Genomic DNA, 19159 nt, shown 5'->3' on the forward strand with positions numbered 1-19159 from the left:
TATTTCAGGCACAGGTAATGTAGAAATAGAGGTTTCTTTATGGGGGAAAACCAACAGTTCTGGGTGCATAGTTGGCCAAAGGGACATAAAGGAGTGATTTGCATGTCTCCACCCATAATGCTTTATGTGAGAGCTAAGGGCGCCGTACACGTAGAGATCCGCTCATTTGGCAAAATCGCCAAACGTGTGGATCTCTCCTCTAGGGCCCAACAATGGGATCATAATGTAGCCAACACGGGCGTTCGGATAGCGGAACTGCATCAACGAATAAATGCGGCCACAATCCGACGGGATTTTTAATCCTGCCCGATCTACATCTGGCCGACTCTTGGTCACATATCGGTCGTGAAAGCCCATCGGAGGGCCCTACACACGGGCCGATAAGATGCCGACTCGGTCTATCAGCAGCTTTTATCAGCCCGTGTACGGCCAGCTTTAATCTCTTATATGTGGTATTAAGGCAGTAAAATGTACAGTATATAGCATGAGGCAAGTAAATACCTTCTTTTTTCAGAAGGCTTAATGCTGCATGTCTCGTATGTAAAGGGGTGTTTGGCTCCTTTTAGCCCATCTCCCTCTAACCGGGCTATGTTCTCTGCTTTATGGGGTATGGTTTACACTTCTCCTTTAGCACACTGAAGGCTTCTTCATCAGTTCATTCTCAGACAATCACTATATTCTCCTCTTTTTTTTATTCTCCTCTTTCTAGTAGACATAAAGGGTAACATTTGCCGAGAAAGAGTTATAGCATTGAATAGCCACATTTCCAAACATGAATCCATACAGGGCTGCAAGCAACTCATATTTTATGTACGTAAGAAGTTAAATGGATACACCCCCATTTATATATGCAAACTTGTTACAGCAAAGAATTTCATTCTTCAATCCCTCGTGGACACTAACACACAACCAAAGGCCTGTTAACTCTATCAATAGTGAATTCCAGAGGAATTTCTGTTTATACAACTGCTCTTATTCAAATGGAACATTTGATTCCAACAATCCTACCCTTGCACCTCCGCCTGTTTAACATGGAACATGGTCAAGGTCACAGAAATAAAGCTCAATAATGAAGTGAATCAGTCAGCGGTTTTATGTGTATTAAGTAAGTTGGTGCGTGCGGTGAAGCTTTATGGACAGAACAGTAAGGACATTTTTTTGTATAGTAAAAGCTGAAAAAATGTGTGACCGGATAATTTTTTTCTGTGTCCCAAAGGACCCCCAAATTTAAATTTCCTTAATCGTTTTTTGCTTTCGGTGGATGCTGAAGAGTGATTGATGTTACATTTAAAGATCTGTTAATTCTTATTTCTGCAAGACAAACCATGGCTACAAAACCCCAGGAATAATCTGGAAGCAAAGTCTATGGAAAAGGCAAGTAGACACACGTACTTCATAATCAAGATTATGCTTCAAGATCAGGACAGCCGTATTTTGTGATATAGAGGTAGAGTGGCTTATAGTTATATTAAGTTCAATATGGTGCCACATCTCAAACATTTATTCCTTTTTTAGTGAGTTGTTTAAATTTGCAGTGAGTGTTGGTTGTTATTTACGTTGCACAAAACTATTGCTATACTGTGAAGCAAGACAATGTTGGAGTATTGGAGCACCATTACTGGTCTGTGTACACAATGGTATCTATTGAACTGTTCCAACCTGTTACATTATAATTAAAGGGGAACTCAGGCTTCCAAACCAAACTTTTATAAAGAGGCCAACATAACACAGAAATCCCTAATTTACCCATCACAGTTATTGGTTTCTTAAAAAAGTAAAAATAAATGCCATTTTCGATGCTGAAATCCAGCTGTTCTTTCGGCATCATTTGAAATCCTGGCAGGGAAGGAGGGACCAAACACTGATGTTACAAATTGTAACAACTTTTCCACAGATTACAGACAGCATGCATGAACTACATAACCCACAATGCATTGCACAGTGATGTTCTATTCCTTATTGAAATATGTGAAGGGAATAATGGGTTTTGGAGGATGCAGGCTAAGAACAACTGCCTGTTGATACAAAGTAACAGTAGTCAGCCAGCTCAGCAAAGTAGTCAGATAGATCAGCAGAAGAGCAGGGAGGTAGGCTCAGGGAACTGTCAGAAACCATTAAAAATCATGAAAAGTCTACCGATTTTTTTTAATTTTTGTATATTGCAAAGTTGCTTAAAATTATGTTTACTTTTCAAAAAGCTTAAGTTATGTTTTTGTGGCGTTCCCCTTTAACAGTACAATATTCTTCCCATAGATGCCATTGGGAACCAGTTATTCCAATACTTTTTTGTTGTTATGCCTGCAAGAAGCATTAAAAAATGAAAGGTAGTAGCTGTTAAAACACCCATTCTGTGCCATGGGTTGCTTCTGTTTGCCATCAGTGGGAATCACCAAAAGGATTTGATACATGATTGCTGTGATGAAAGTAACTAGAACCTCAGATAAAAAGCAAAACAGATATGCATGAGAGAGGACAGAGACAACCATTTAATGGACTTTTCATTGCAAGTGCAAAAAAGTGATACGTTTTTTCGAATTATTTTCCAAAACTATTTAATAATTATACTCTAATAGTAAACCTTTGTTGTAAGGAGGCTATTCAGCTCATATCACTGGACAGGTTCCAGGTTCTTTTAGTACAGGTATGGGACCAGAATACTCAGAACCTGGGGGTTTCCAGGTAGGGATCTTTCTGTAACTTGGATCTCATGAAAAGATAATTTATACATTAAATAAATCCAACAGGATTGTATTGCCTCCAATAAGGATTAGTTCTATTTTAGTTGGGCTCAAGTACAAGGTACTGGTTTATTATTACACAGAAAAAGGAAATATGTTTTAACATTTTGAACTATTTGATTAAAATTGAGTTTATGGGAGATGGCCTATAATTCAAAGCTTTCTAGATAACTGGCTTCCACAAAAAAATACTTATTGTAAAATAATTCAATTCATATCAATATTCATCCAACAGATGTGTACGGATTAAAAAAAAAGAAAAAAACTAATGCATTGAACTAAGGTTCATAATTAAAACAAATCTAAAAGGAAGGAGGTTTTGTGAAATTGATTAAGTGATACAATTGGGGCTACTGAGCAAAGGATTACAGATGCACGGGAGCAATGAAAAAGACGTAAGTTATTTTGCAGACTTTGAGGCTGCACATAGGAAATACAGCTGGCATGTGGCAGCCAAGATTCTGAAAACATGAGAATTTTTTTTGTGGGTGGAGAGAATTTAAAGGACACAGTGGACTGCCACTCATTCATTTTAAAAGCAAGCCTGTAAAAGAGCTTAGGGAGAGAGTTTAGGCAACATCTGAAAACAGTTTTCTAGGGATATGCCTAATCAAGAGCAGAGCTTTCTCTTGCCTAACGGAGATACACACAAAACCAACTCAAGAGTGTTTGCAAGTTTATGAATACAGACTTATAAAATATTCAGAGAGGATGTGCACAGAGGCTTTTGGGGCTTGTTGCTTTCCTTTAGCATCAATACAGTTTAATTCCATGGAAAATAAAACTACAAGATTTTTAAGCAGAGGGAAATTATACTGACTCATCGGCAGTCTCTCCAATTTTTAATGCACTGTACCAATTAAATTGCCGTCTCCAGTTAAAGAAAAGCTTTTTGGTGCTCCAGTCAAGTCTTTAGTTGCTTTATTTTGAGGCTTTTAGCAGACACAAAAAGCATACTTCAGGGCTCTCTGAAATTAAAGGACCGCACTACTTGTGAAACAATAAAGATAGAAGCATTAGCCAGATGGTGTCCAGGAGATAGATATTCCTCTGCTTCAAACTCAAATTTTTCCCCAGAAAATGTCTTATTTGTCATTTTTCCTATGTTCTACTAAACAGTCCAAAGGAAAGTACAGTTAAATAGATTTTGTAACATTTATTCATAAAAAATAGCTATTGCTCTCTATAAATTTCACAACTAATCAAATTATTTTTCTACCCAAACAAAGGCTCCTCATCATTATTAAATTGCTGTAAAATGTAGCCTTTATTTCACATCAAATCTATACCTGTATCTCTATAAAAAAAAAAGTCTTAATTAAAAGCTGTATTTTTAGGTTTGTAAGGTGGCAGCACCTAAGGTCTGGTTTATCTGCAATCCCCTGCCATAGACAACTTCCAATCTGATTCTGACCCCAGTAGGGCAATATAATCCTCTATTTGACCCAGAAATCAAATAAGTTTTGCTTATATATAGAGATAATAAAATCTATATAAAAAATAGGGTACAAATGGCAGTAAACTGCACTCACCCACAGTTGCTAGAAAAAGTACAGACAATAAAAGTATTTTCAATTTCATTTATCTGCATTGTTTGGTACAACAAATAAAAACTATTAAATATAATCACTCAATGTTATGTAAACTATGGTGCAAAACCTATACATACAAAACTTACCATTTAAAAGCTGGCAAAGTCATGTAGAAGTTAATGGGAGTTGTCCTAGGCAAAATTTAAGAGATTTGTTTGCGTTTTTGTAAGAGTTGGTAGACCCATTAAAAATTATGAAAATACAAATATGCATTCAGGGTTGTGTTCAATCAACTTGTTTATATTCAAGTTTTTTGTCCAAAAAGAAGCACATATTCAAGATGGGTAAGTTTTGTATTTGAAATTAAACCAAAAAAAAAAAAAAGAGAATTCAATTTAATGTGCATTTCTAACATGTGAACTGAACATGCCTATCGCAGGTGCACTTTCAATGCTTCCCTCAGGAGTAATCATCAATTTCATTCCATTTTTTGATGTAACATATCCCACTTAAGAAGGAATTATATATTTCATTTTACATATTGCTGGGCCACTTTCTTTTTCTTAATAATAGATCTAATAAGTTTCAGGCTTCCATAAAGCTAAATGAGAAACATTTCAACACATTTTTCTGTAGAGGCCTCAATAATTTCTATTTTGTACAGCCATTATATCAAGTTATGGCTTTTGAGTCAGAGTTCAACACAGGTAAAACAAACATAACCACAGAGCTGGTTACACAATTCAAGGATGCCACTGTAAAAAAAATACTAGCCATACTATATGTTTATCTTTCTTTGTCATTGATATAAAGAAGCCAGTAAAATCCCACCCAGCCAAGTGGCAACCCAAGATGGATGGCAGAGGATTTAAGGATTTTTTGTACAGATAGACAATCTTTGAACTGGCACAGCATAAACCCAACTCATGCTGAACAGATGGTTAAGAACATGCAGTACACACTTGGATATTCTCAGGAATATGCTTTATTTATAGCGGTTGCTTTTTAATGAATATTTAAACCATGCTCAGTGATTATTTCAGATAAAAAAATATTTCTAGAAATGGGGAAAAGTATTTTTTGGAAATGGGGAAATCAGGTATCATAGTTTTTTTTTTTGCAGTACATAAAAAGTTTTGAATAAGTCTCTCTTTAATTATGAAGGGCACATGGAGCAATTTTGGGTACTGTGGTAACCTATGATTTTCATAGTCCAGGGAGGTAGTGCCAAATCCCCCATAATTCAATATGGCAATTCCCTGAAAGGTACTTTCTTATAAGAGATTCTTATGTTCTATGACTTCTGCTGTCCTAGATCAATTTAAGGCATGATGGCACTTCACCAATGCTATTTTAATTATACAGTAGAACATTCAATTGAATACCGGTAATCTGCGAAGTAAAACAATTGATTACAATACTTATCTGAAAGTTTTACAACCCAATACTTTAGGGAAAGGTCACACTGAGCGTTTCGGGGAGATTTAGTTGCCTCGTCTTTGCGGCGAGGCAAATTTCCCCGAACGCCTTTCCTCAATCTGCGCACACGCGCGATTCGTTTTCCGAAGTCGCCAGAAGTTTCCTTGTGAGGCAACTTCTGGCGACCTCGGAAAACTAATCGCTGCATGTGATTAGCGCCGGCGATTATTCATTTTAGCCAGCGCAGAGTGAGGGAAGTCGTTCGGGATACTGGTCGCTGCAAAGACGAGGCGATTAGATGCCAGGTGACTAAATCTCCCGAAACGCTCAGAGTGACCTTACCCTTAGCAACATGGTTTACAATTACAATTACAAGTTATTTACTTACTATTTATAAACGCAGCAGAAACTAGATGACAAATTGGAGTTCAATGGGGGATCTAAGACCATAAGAACACCAGAGAGTTACTTACCATCAGGAAACACCATAATACAGAGTCAATACATCAATTCCACCAAATATTAGTCATTTTTATCACTTGAGCATAGACAATGCTAATTAATGTAAAGTTAAATGTAACGCATGGTTCAGTCACAAACACAAAACACTTGAGTAAAATAATAATTCTCCTTACAAGATCATGCAGAGAGGAGCACAAGCGTAGGAACAGAAGGCTTACTGCGGGATTCCACAATGAACAATTGACATAGGAAGTGGAGAACAGAGATTGCTCTGTTTGCGTCTATTACAGTTGTAGGTGTTAATCGCTCATTTCTGACAAACACAGAAAACAGACAAACACAAAAAAACTGGAAAACATCCATATATCCTGTTTTTCTGCTTCCTGTGATAAAGAAATTAGTCCCATCAGTACTATATCAAGAATCATACATTTTAAAATATTTACTAAGTTTATGACTTTTTCAGCAGTTTTTTTTATAACCAAAGTTTTCTGGCAGTATTGCTATAATGGCACAGAAAAAGGCTTCTGCAGCAATCATTGAAAGTCACGGCAGTTCATGATCTAGTATTAGATGAGCATAAAGAGGCAGCTCAGTCATATGGCCATAAAGCAATATAAATACAAGTCCCATGACTTCCCAAGTTGAAGCACCCATCGGATTTACAAAGCTCAGCAATTTGTGGCATTAGTTTAATTTGAGTGCTTTCTGAACTAAGCTTACATAAGGGAATAACAAGAGAATTCAAGAGTTCCCAGCAATTAGCTTCAATTTCTAAAATGAACGGATAATTGAGTAACTTTCAATCCTGTGACTCGTTTCACCTAAATTCAGGTTGTTACATGCACCTTTTTGTTTCTTCTTCTTCTTCAAGCTGGTATTAGCTGGGTGTTGCATTTGCAGCTTCCAAGGAGTTGTAAAGTACAACTCACAGCCAACAGTTTGATTAGGAAACGGCAAGCTCCCACTCCCAGCCAACAACTAGTTTGGGATATTAGGAACTTCATCTTCCACTGTACAAAAAAACCTGCAGTCATTTTCTTCTGTAAGATCTCTTCAAATACTGTATTTGTGGGATTAGTCCATTTACAAACTGAAGAATGCAATTATAAGGAAACTCCACTTACAGTTAATCATCCAAAAAACAAAATATACACTGAATTACACATCTGACGGTAACTTTTCTTTCTATAAATCCATGTGTAAAAATCATGATTAAAAGATATAAAAGGTGCACAAGAACAAATTCAATATTAACTATTCCTGCTTCTTTTAATAGGTAAATGTATAATATGCCTTTATCTGTGATATGTTTGTTAAAGGCTGAACATATTAGTGTTCATTCAGTAAAAATCCGAATACAAGTATCCCGTTCACAGATTCAGGCATGTGACCAAGCTTAAAGTGGTTACTAAAGTCAACCTTAAAAAATGAGGTGTCTTTTATTTAGTTTTGTAAGGGGCAGATTTATCAAAGGTCGAAGTTAAAAAACCTTCAAACTTCGAATTCAAAAAGACCAACCGAATGATGGTTGAAGTTTTTGGGGTCGAAGTAGCGCTACTTTGATCTACTTTGATCTGAAGTTTTTTTTAACTTCGACCTTCAATCTCCCATACTCCCCCAATTGCCTCCATACAGGTTCTAGGATAGGCTAAAACAGCACTTTGGCAGCTTTTAGGTGGCGAATGGTCAAAGTCGAAGTTTTAAAGAGACAGTACTTGAAAAATTCGTCTTTCGAATTTTGAAGTTTTTTTTCAACTTCGAATCGAAGTTGGACTATTTGATGGTCGAAGTACCCAAAAATTACTTCAAACCTTCACTTCAACCTTTGATAAATCTGCTCCTAAGTGTTCTTCAGAAGTTGTCTCTCTACTTACACTTATCTTTAATTTTCGGCATCCTCAATGCCTGCTCATCTGAGGGGAAACTAGGAATATGGACTAATTTTGCTAGTGCTTCTATGGGGACAGATGAGAAACAAAAAGCACCAGATACTGTATACTATTCAAAATTAAAACAATATAATAGTGCTGTGCATCACTTCCTATGTAAAGGGCAATTATTCACTGCACCAGCTTTTCAATTACAAGATGCTATATATTTTGGGTAGACAAACTGCCCAAAATAGTCTCCAACTCTCAGCATGCATGGGGCAATTCTAACAATAAACTTGTAAGTCCTGGTAGCACAACAGTAGAGGATAGTTTAAAGTGGCTCGTATTGCAGCTGAAGCATACGAGAAGGTGCGGTGGTTTTTGAACTAAGCTGAATATCTACCAAGTTGCCCTTAAAGTGGTTAGTTTTCCAGTAATGTTTCTCTTAAAATCTGGATCCAAATAAATCATAGAGATTCTTAAACTATGGGTCAGGATTAAAAAACAGATCACCATGCTGTTAAGGGTAAGTCATCATGATTACCTACAAGAGAAATTAGTAATTAGAAGTAGAGAAGACAACTGGGGACAAACTGGAATAATAATTGTTCCAGGAAGTTGGAGGTGTAACTAGCAGTAAACATGTGTGACTGGGACAGACTGAATGTGTGGTCCAAAACATCTTGCTGGCATGAAAGGAGCCTGAAATGCTCTCACAGACTCTTCTGCTAATTACATATTGCCCTTTAATATTCCGCCCCCTGTTCTCTTTAAATAGTGTTGGTCTTATAAAACTGAGCAAATAACTAAGCCAAATAAAAAGGAGAGAGAAATTATTAAGTTGCTTATTGGACAATGTATTAACAATTTATAAGCTACTTGGGAAAGATCAAGCTGAACTTGCATATAATATCATATTCCAGTTGGCTCTAAATCCCATTATTGATTTTGCGCTTCGAAGAATTCAGAGAGAAGAAAAAGTGATAGCATGCTTGAAGTCCCACAGCAAAAATTGCCCTCCTGTCGACAATCCAAGCTTGTCAAATGTGTTCTTGCAAAAAAATCTCAACTAAAATTGCATGCTCTAACATACTGTCTGTATTTCTGCTCTGCTCAAATGCAGGCTTCTGATGGAAGCAAATAATGGTTTCCACTGGCAGTGCAGAGCATGGAAGAGGGTGATGACACCACGTTCACTGGACTTCGATTGGACAGCAGCTTTGGAGGAGGAAATTAACTCAGAATATGTGCTTGCACAATACATTTATGGGAAAATGGCAATAACGTGCAAAGTTTGCTACTGGTCTAATCACAAATAGCAACAAGCTACCAGTAAGCATTTATTGGTCTAGGGTTGCAATGTCCTTGTTTTTACCGAGAGAGCCCGATTTTCAGGAGGGCTGCTGGGTCAAAATTGCCTGCCCTGTTCCCAAATTAGGAAAACCAGGCAGAACTATTAGACTGATGTAGATCTCAGCCAAGCACATGATAATCCCAACCCTGATGTCACCAACACCTGTGGAGATCGCCATGTCATTCACTTAAATGTCCTTTCCAGATTTCCTAATTTGGAAATACGGACAGGCACAGCCATTCCAAAACCGGGCTATCTGCATGAAATCCGGACAGGTGGCAACCCTAGGTTCAAAAGCAAAAACCATATTGGTTGCTATGGGTTACTGCATCTAGTCAAACTTGGTGCTCTTTATTTTAGATTCTTACAAAAAAAATACATGTTCAGAATAAATACTTAACTTCGCGTTTGGGCTGTTTTATGCAACACATTTTTAGAGAGACCTGAAATGTCAGAGATTTTATAAAGAAAAAACAAAAAAGACACTGTTTGCCTTGTTGCATTAACACACAGCAACTAATAAGCAGGAAGCATCTACTGACGACCTGTTTAAAAGCAAATATCCTAATAATCGCTGCAGATTACAGCACCTGGGTGAACCTAGTGCCTTTTATTACTTATGGGATTTGTTACGGACATCAGAAAATAACCGTTTTAATTTTCTATAATAACATTGTCTTTGAATTCCATTTATAATTTTGCCATAAAAGTATTTGCCGGATGCTTTTACATTACCTTTCTTACTACCCTGTTCCTCTATGAGAGGGCTCATAGAGGAACATTAACGCATTAGCATTAGAAACTCCAACTGACAGCTTAAGAAGGGACATTCAGGTTGGCAAAACAGTTCTCAGGTTTAGGAACTTCAAGTAACAATTACTTACAAAGGCAGAATTATCAGCGAAAAATGATCAACATGACCTATAGGTAACTTTTAATGTACATTCACATTTTTTCATAATTTTTCGTGTCAGTATCTCTTCATAGGAATGTAACTGGACCTGTTACTCCTAATTTTATACCAAAGGATTAAGAATTTATAATGCATGTGCATTACAAATATGCATTTACTTACATATTATATGAAATTACAATATTTGATATGAAAACTAAGTAAAAAGTATGAAGCTGGACAGCCTATTTAGCTCTCATTTAGCACATAACCTCAATATTTCAGGTGAATCGGAGCAGCATTGTACTTATGCTCTATATAAAGTTCCATTTATAACCTTCAGTTCACTAACAAAGCGCAAAACACTTTGGATTTCATCGACAGCCTATATCCCAGGTGGTGATTAATGGCCGTGAGAACATTTCAGCAGTCTTAAATCAGTTATCACTGACAAACTGGCACAATGAAAATGCTAAAATTCTTTGCCGTCGCTTGAGAGAACATTAAAACTATGCAGTGGCATTCTTCTGTGCAGATTCTCTTGACTATTTATAGCAGTTTCCAGCTCTCAATACTTTCTCTTACAATACCTTTCAATCAAATGATTAAGATAGAAATGACTTATCTACAGATGATTTATATAGATAAATATATTCGTTATTGTTCCAATGTAGAGCAAAACATTGGACATACCTCCCAACATTTTGGAAATTCAAACAAAAAAATTTGCAGTGGAGTGCAGCAAACTTTTTGGACCACGCCCATTATGTGGGCACACCCCCTAATTACCATGTTCATTAAAAAAATTTAGGCTATGAATGTTTGAACACATTTTTGCAGTTTGCCAATGAAGGAGAATTGCCCCTTTAAGCTGTAAATCACAGTTTTCCGAAGTGACCTGCTTAAATAGTTACGATTGTTTCTTTGCTTATCTTGAATTGTTACAAAAGTATCTGAGTGCACCTGCCACTTATTCTGGGCTCTCTCCCGAAAGCCAATTAAGCTGTTTTGTAAAGATCAAAGATAAAGTCAGGACATTTCTGTGACAAGCCTGGGACTGCGGGTTGAGCTGTCAATTGAGCAAAAGAAAGGTCGAATCTTGGTTTTGTTTCCTTTGAAAAACAAGTCTGGTTAAATCATTTTTGAGTTCCAACGAACGTGAAACTCATTAACGTCTGTGCAATCCTCAAAGTGTTATTGTGCTGTTAGGAATCCTCTACTGCCAGTGTGCAAATTATTGGCAAAATTACTGAGCCACTGGTAGTTTTATTAGACTGAAAATTGGCTTGAAGCACAACTGTAACAAAATAACATTAGTGCACCTTATTAATCCGACATTTAACTAAACTTCACTATTACCAGTTGCACTAAAATCGGGCAAATTTTGTACATGATGTCCAACAAAATGGCCAGCGCCGCATGGTTAGCAGGGGAGTAAACAACAAAATATAAAGAGCGTATAGTGTAGTATGTTTTAAAATAATCAAATCACCATTTGTGACAGATCAAATGTGTCTTAAAAAGTTTGGGTTAAGTTACCCTTTAAACCCTTAAGAGAGGCCAGGGAGGGGCTGTAGTGTGAGGATTTCAATCATACAATATCCTATTTGCCCAAAGCAGACAGTACCAATTCCATCTGCCGAATTTCCTACTCACAAGATTATACTTTTTCAGATGTGCAGCAATCTATCATTAGATTAAAACAGAGGTGCATCGCCCATAGCGTAAAAAAACTTTTATTATTTAAAAATCTTAAAAGTAATGCACTTACACTGTGCTTTAAAACAATCACTTCTCAGTCCCAACGTTTAAGTGGTTTTGATGTTCAGTCCATAAGGGTAGGACTACATGGACATTTTCGGCGCGATCCGGCACGCTGCAACACAACGGCTGCGTCAGATCGCATGCGACAGAAATAAGTTAAGTGAATGCATTGTCGCATGGTGTTGCACCGTGATCCGACTCGACACGACTGTTGGATGCAGACGCAGCATGCATCCAGTAGGAAACAGTCATGGGCAGCGGAAAAGGGGAATTTTTTTGTTTAGGAGGATACTATTGGAAGGCTTTTCACCGAAGAATTTAATGAATGCCCAGCAAATCTTACAACAGATTGTGTGTCTTTATTTGTGTCCACCTTGGTCATGGTCGTTTCTCCTCTTTCTATTAGTCTAAAGGTAGTACAGGTATGGGATCTGTTATCCAGAATGCTCGGGACCTGGGGCTTTCCGGATCTTTCCGTAATTTGGATCTTCATACTCGAAGTCTACTAGAAAATTGTGTAAACATTGAATAAACCCAACAGGCTGGTTTTGCTCCCAATAAGGATTAATTATATCTTCCCGTAGTTTGGATCAAGTACAAGGTACGGTTTTATTGTTACAGAGTAAAAGGAAATAACTTTTAAGAATTTGGATTATTTGGATAAAATGGAATCTATGGGAGACAGCCTTTTTGTAATTCTGAGCTTTCTGGATAACGGGCTTCCAGATAACTCATCCTATACCTGTAGTAGCGTTTCTCCATCAGAGGGGAAATACTTGATACAGTCTTGTGCCATTTCTCACTGGTATGAATAGAATCCTCCAATGTGCATTTTTGTTACATAACTTGTCTGTCAAATGCAATGACAAGTGTTTTCTGTCTGTGTGAAGGACAGGCGGCAAGGAGAGGAAGCACATGTTTCTGGCCCAGCTGAAATACGCCAATAGAGAAACTTTATTTTTACCATAGGCCTAATGAATTATGTTGTTTGCGCTTTACACAGTTATTCTGCTGGACAGCTAAGCTTTGCCTGCAGGGTTCCTGGCGGTGAGTCACAGTGCTCTGAGTCACAACATACTATCCTAGGCAGTATTATCACATAGTTGCAAGAAAGTCATTGCAATTCAGTACATTCCATACCAAGCAACGGGAGCAAAACAAACAACACAAAAAAAATCATCAATTCCTTCTCTGCGGTTCCTTTAACAGCGTATTTCACACAATTGCATTGTATCTAGAGCAACAAACTAAGAGCAGCAGTTTTGCACTGCCCTCGCACATATGCATACAAACCCCAGAAGGGTGCTGGGATTTTACTTGTAATTAACAGGCAGATGTCTTTCTTGAGATCCATTTAAAAAAAAAATTAAAAAAAAAAATTTACATCAAAAGGCTTGTTTTCAGATTTACAACAAATTAGTAAACAACATTCGCTTTTGTATATCATGGGTTCATTTTCGTCATATTCTGCTGTCAAACGTCCCTTTTTTAACCGCATAAAATCAATTGAAATTAAAATAACTGATTCTGATCCATCTCCTTAATTGTTTCACATAACTCTTATTTCTTCCTTAGGCCTTTATGACTGGAGAGCTTGAAACATGACTAGATCGCTGTTTAGATAGATTTAGATTTTAATAGGGATACAAAGCTTTGCTGTTTATGCTCCACTTTCTATTTCACTAATGGAAGTATTAGGACAGTGGCAGATTAATCTAAAGGAAAACCTGAGGTTGCCTGGGGCCCATGTTTTCCAGGATTACCATATCCTAGATAAAGATTTTTTTTTTTTCTTTAAGAGGGCTTTTTGCTTCTATATGAAAAGAATGGCTCCATAAAAATAAATATGGAGTAGCTGGACATGGGCTGGTACACCTAGCCTTCTTTGCAACCTCATTTTCATGAGAGTATTAAAGAATTGTCTAAATGAAGGCAGAAAAACGAAGGGCCAATCACATCGAATGCAATAATATTTCAATTGTACATCTGTCTATCAAGATCTGTAAACAAAATGTTCTTGGTGGCACAAATAATTTATCTTCATCCAATATTGGGCAGGGAGTCAAAAAGTACATTTGAACGCTATTTATCGAAGTGTACGAAATCCAATGCATTTTGCATACTGTAGCTACTACAACTTAAAGTGGCTGCATCCATTGCTACCAAGGTGCCAATATAAACCTTTGCAAACATTTGTAAAAGAGCAGGTTAAAAGTCCATTTTATGTGAATATATAAGAAGCACTTTAATGTTCTGGTATTGTTGGCCTCATTGAGGCAACTTTGGGTGACTATTGAAAACGCATCGGCGCGTGTGCATTAGCGCAGGCGACTTTGCGCTGTAGCCTATGGGGAAAAACGCAGAGGCAGTTCGGGGAGATAGTCGCGCAAAAGACGAGGCGTTTAGTCGCTAGGCGACAAAATCTCCCCGAATCTCCTCGTGGGCCTTACCCTTACACAAATATAAGAAAGTCTGATCATTAAACATCTGGGCTTTTAAGTATTCCTTAGGGGCCCAACATTTTATTTGATTTCTATCCATTCCAGAAATTGCAATAAATGGCTGCGTATGTGTACAGGAGTCTGGGCTCCTTTGTTAATACTAGCAGTACTGCTGGAAATAAAAATGGGGAACTAACTAATCATAAGTCACCGTGACAGGTACGTATAACTCTCACAATGAAATAAAACATTTTATAACTTGCCATTTGAGGAACTTGTGTCGTACATTTGGCTTTTCTATCATGGTAATGATGCAAGAGAATCTTTAAACTCAGCACAGCTTTATTACAGCAAGGTCATCGTTCTAAATTGAAAAAAAAAAATCTGTACAAACACACAGTAGATGTGTGTTTAGAGACCAGAGTAATGTCTGCAAAAATATCACTGCTGACAGGGCTATGCAAACTATTACAAGGAAAATACCCATGATAGAAATACATTATTACAGAAGGAGCGCTAATCCTTCAATGCAATGTTCAAATTTATTTAAACGTGTAAGAAATTTCTTTCTAACTTGAATTATGGAGGACAATAAACAGTCAATAGAGGCATTCTGAGAGACTATGAAGGCTCAAAGACATGTTTAAATTATCTGAGCTATTACAAAATATTTACAAATTTGCCCTGATTAAACTCAATCCTTGGGGAAAATTTTTTTCTCAGTTTTATATCCTGTTCAATGTTTCCAAGATTGAATCTACCATCCTATAGGACAATAAACTATCTTTCTTACAAGTATAGGAATTGTCCCATCCTACTTCTGACTTATACCGTCTTCTATCTCTATATATATATATATATATAGTAATGTTGCTCATCAGTCAGCCTGGGGTTCTGGTTTGGTAAATAAATTCTCATGGGACAGTACCATAAAGAGATCTTATTTTAATATGCTTGTTCTGGGGCCCCACAAACAGGCATCTAATGTATCTCTGATAAGAAGCTGGGCCCCAGAAGCAAAGAAACAGCAATTACAGACTCTAGTTCAGGTCAATAAATTCAACAGTCAAATGAATGTTGGACTGATTATAAACAAATCCCATCACAGACAAAATCAAGGTCTCAGAACATTTCAGATGTAGACCATTTAAGACAACTTCCAGATTGACATTCAAAGCACAGGTGCTGGAAGTCTAGAGGAGAATATTTAAGCATATCCTCCTCTGCTTTTAACATCTTGCACAACACATAGAATGAATGGGAAAATATTGCAAGACTCATATTTAAGCAACCCTCTCCCATATAATAACAAGGTACAGCTGAATAAGGAGCACCTACGAAGCAACATTGACTAATCAAACCAGTCTTTAACAAGCATTTAACAACCCACACAGATCAACCCACAGATCAACTTCACAGCTGTTCCAGTATTTGAAACAGAACAGCTTAATGTCCCAGATACTTGAATTAGTATACAGAAATGGTAGACACTACAATACATTTGAGCAAATACTATTTTATAGGCAGCAAAAATACGTGAACACATGGATTATGTACCTGGGTTACCATAAAAAAAAACTTCCAAATGGGCAGCAATAGATGACTGTATATAGGGTACATAGTTCACCTGCATATTCCGCAAAAATGATCTTCCTGTACCCAAAGTAATAAACCCAAATGCCCATGTGTACATTTTATTAGGGTGATTACAACTGAAGTCCAACCCCCTTTTTGTGAAATGAAAGTTACTATGGTTTTAACAGCATTTTGGCAGAAAGTGACTTTGGGATATCTGATGTCATGCTCAAATAATAAAATGGAATCCTACCTCCGTAATGCACAGGAATCTCAATCTTTGGACCAATGACATAATGTCCCTCTTCTAAACTGTGAGCAGTGATGGTTGTCCATTGCCGACAGGAGTGAATCAAGAGACAGTCATTCTCCCGCAGGCCCTCAACATTTTCTCCTGCTAAAGAAAACAGAAAAGCATTAATAGATCTTGCCCCAATGTATTGCACCTTGCAGCCACATTAACATGTGTACAATAAAATAAACACAAATGCTTAATTATCATTTGTCCCTTTTCCAGTGCTTTTTTTAAAATAAAAATAAAAAAAATAAACGACCAATAAAATTATTTGCAAAGTCCAAGATGGGAGCTAAGAGAAGATTTCAAGAAGGGGCAGCTCCAACTACAATAGCCTGCTTTCCCCATGCATAATGCTTGCAGTTTTTATATTTCTCCCAGCATACTGGTCTCAATGTGCAGCATTTTTTTTTTAGCATTCCATAACTATCCAATTTTCCTTTGAGATTTTTCATTGTATACATCTGTGTCTTTCATGATACAGAATTTTCACAAGGGACAACTGAAAATGAGCAATCCTATCCTCGGACATGTGCAACATATACCTCTTCAGCTCTCTCTCAAAAATTACAATTCTCAGTAAACGCCAACTGCCAGTGCCTAGAGATGCTAGAAATGGTGCCTAAGCAACAGAGATTCACAAAAAGTCTTAACGGTACACAAACTTCAGCTACTTCTAACTTCTCCAAAGGTTAACTAGAAGCAATAAATTAGGTGAGATGGAGGAGGTGAGACTGGAGTTGTTGGTTGGTTGTGTCCTGACCTAGAAATAATGCATACAAAAATATTATATAGAGAGTCTTCTCCTCTCAAGGAAGCAGTGAATGTGAACCATGCCCCAAAACCAAAAGAAACATCAGAGGATCATAGAGGAATTGTAGAGACATAGAAAGCTGGAAAGGATACAAAAGCATTTCAAAGGTTGATGTGTTCATCAATCCAAAGAAACAACACTGAAATGTGTCCAATTCAGAACAGTTTTTCGACTATCCCACCTACAAGCAGCAGGCTGCAAACATAATAAGAGCGCAGCATGAATGAAAAGAGATGAAAACAATACAAGGTTGAAAGCAAAGGAAGTGCAGAAATCCCTAAACCTGACAAATTCTCTGCTTATATGTCCTCTGTAAGAAAAACAGTGAACAAGAAGTGTGTTAAAAATAATAAACAAGAATGGAGGTAATAAAAAGGACCATGTGAAGGAGCACTTGGATATTCCACAATGTTTCCAGAATAAAAAGCACTACACCCAACAACAAAAATTCATCCCAGTAGCACAACAAAGAACATCATGGATTTGGGGACATTCTGCAGTTTCAGGGCTTAGACAGTTTGCAGTCATAGAGACTACAATTAATAGTATTAAGAAATATGTGGAGAAGCCGGTCATTTGCAACTTAAAAGAATATGGGCGATAAAACATAACACTTACCCAAAATTAGGGAGATTTGGCAGAATACCGGACCGAATTAAATCCAAATTTATGGTTTGGCCAGGCAGAAGAATACGGCCAAATCCGAATACTGCTGAAAAAGGCCAAATCCCAAACCAAATCCTGGATTTGGTGCATCCCTACCCAACATACAGGAGTAAATGGTATCAAAGTGGATTAAACAGCAGAACGTGTGTTGTGGAGGCCAGATATCAATCTTCTTTACCTACTGCACCTGCCAGAATTTGTAGTGTTCTTTGAACAGCATTATGGAATATGTTTGCGCACTCTAAATGCTTGTTTATAATTAGTGATGAGCAAAATGGAATCACATATTTATCATTTAATTGAAACGGGAGTAATGGTCTCAAATCCTTACAAACGGCACAACAGTTAAGGAAATTATTTGGTGGGGAATATGGTGGAATTGTGTGCAACACATCTATTGAAATAGGGGAACCATGGGGCTATACCCCTCAAGAGAGATGGTAGCTCCAGATTTCCCACAGTGGCCAGTATTATTTGACACCACAAACTTGCATCCTAAGAATCGGGTTCCAATACATTTTCATGTGCGTGCCCTGGAAATTACATCTAAACACAGAGGCATATTCCCTAACTGGCGAAAATTCGCCAGCAATGGCTTGACAGCTATCACAACAATTCACCAGGTGTAAATTCGCTAGGGCAATGCTAATACACTAAAGTGCGAAGTTGCGTCCAGGGCGCCGAACGCTGGCAAATTCTCGCTAGCGTTACTTCTGCATTCAAAGCGAAAATGCACTAGCGTTGCCTAATTTGCATACGGCGGAAAATGATAAAGTAGAATGGGCGTATATGTTGCAGCAAATACATTACACTAGTCCAGGGAACCTTAATAAATAAAATAGAGTTGTTATAATGCCCTACACATGAGCCCAATGTATAGTTTATGTTCCATATGTTAGAAAATGGAGGGGGGACCCTTTCACAATGTAGCAAAACCAAGTGGAGCCAAACCTGCATCTATGATAGTTAGCATTTGCTATAGTTATACCTTATCAAATGTAATACAAAATATGGTTATAACACAATTACACCTTTTTTACTCCGTTAAGGTGTTTAAGGGCTTATGCATCTTGATACGAAAGGCTTGGTTACGTCTTGGCTAAACCAAGTCAATTGGTTTCACTTACTGTATGCCAACTAATTCATTCAGTTCTCTTTGTTCATAGAGAAATATTATCCCATCACTGCTGCCTACTGTTTGCTGGTATTTCATGCGTCTGTCCTTTTTTTCACATGTCTAAATGATGTTCAGTTTAAGGGGAATATTACATTGCAGGAAGAGTTCAACACAATATCTCAGAACACTACAGAGAGCGCATTTAAGATATGAAAT

At 37.3% G+C, this 19159-nt stretch overlaps 1 protein-coding gene across 1 annotated transcript in view; it reads right to left on the minus strand.

The window, feature by feature from the left end:
- Positions 1–19159, minus strand: part of garem1.S (GRB2 associated regulator of MAPK1 subtype 1 S homeolog) — a gene marked incomplete in the record, with an annotated part of 81659 nt that overhangs the window by 38219 nt on the left and 24281 nt on the right. The window contains 1 exon segment of the mRNA NM_001091422.1: positions 16305–16448. Coding sequence (NP_001084891.1) covers positions 16305–16448 — 144 coding nt within the window.

The sequence above is a fragment of the Xenopus laevis genome, chromosome 6S, assembly GCF_017654675.1.
Source record: "Xenopus laevis strain J_2021 chromosome 6S, Xenopus_laevis_v10.1, whole genome shotgun sequence".
In the NCBI taxonomy this organism is placed as follows: domain Eukaryota; kingdom Metazoa; phylum Chordata; class Amphibia; order Anura; family Pipidae; genus Xenopus; species Xenopus laevis.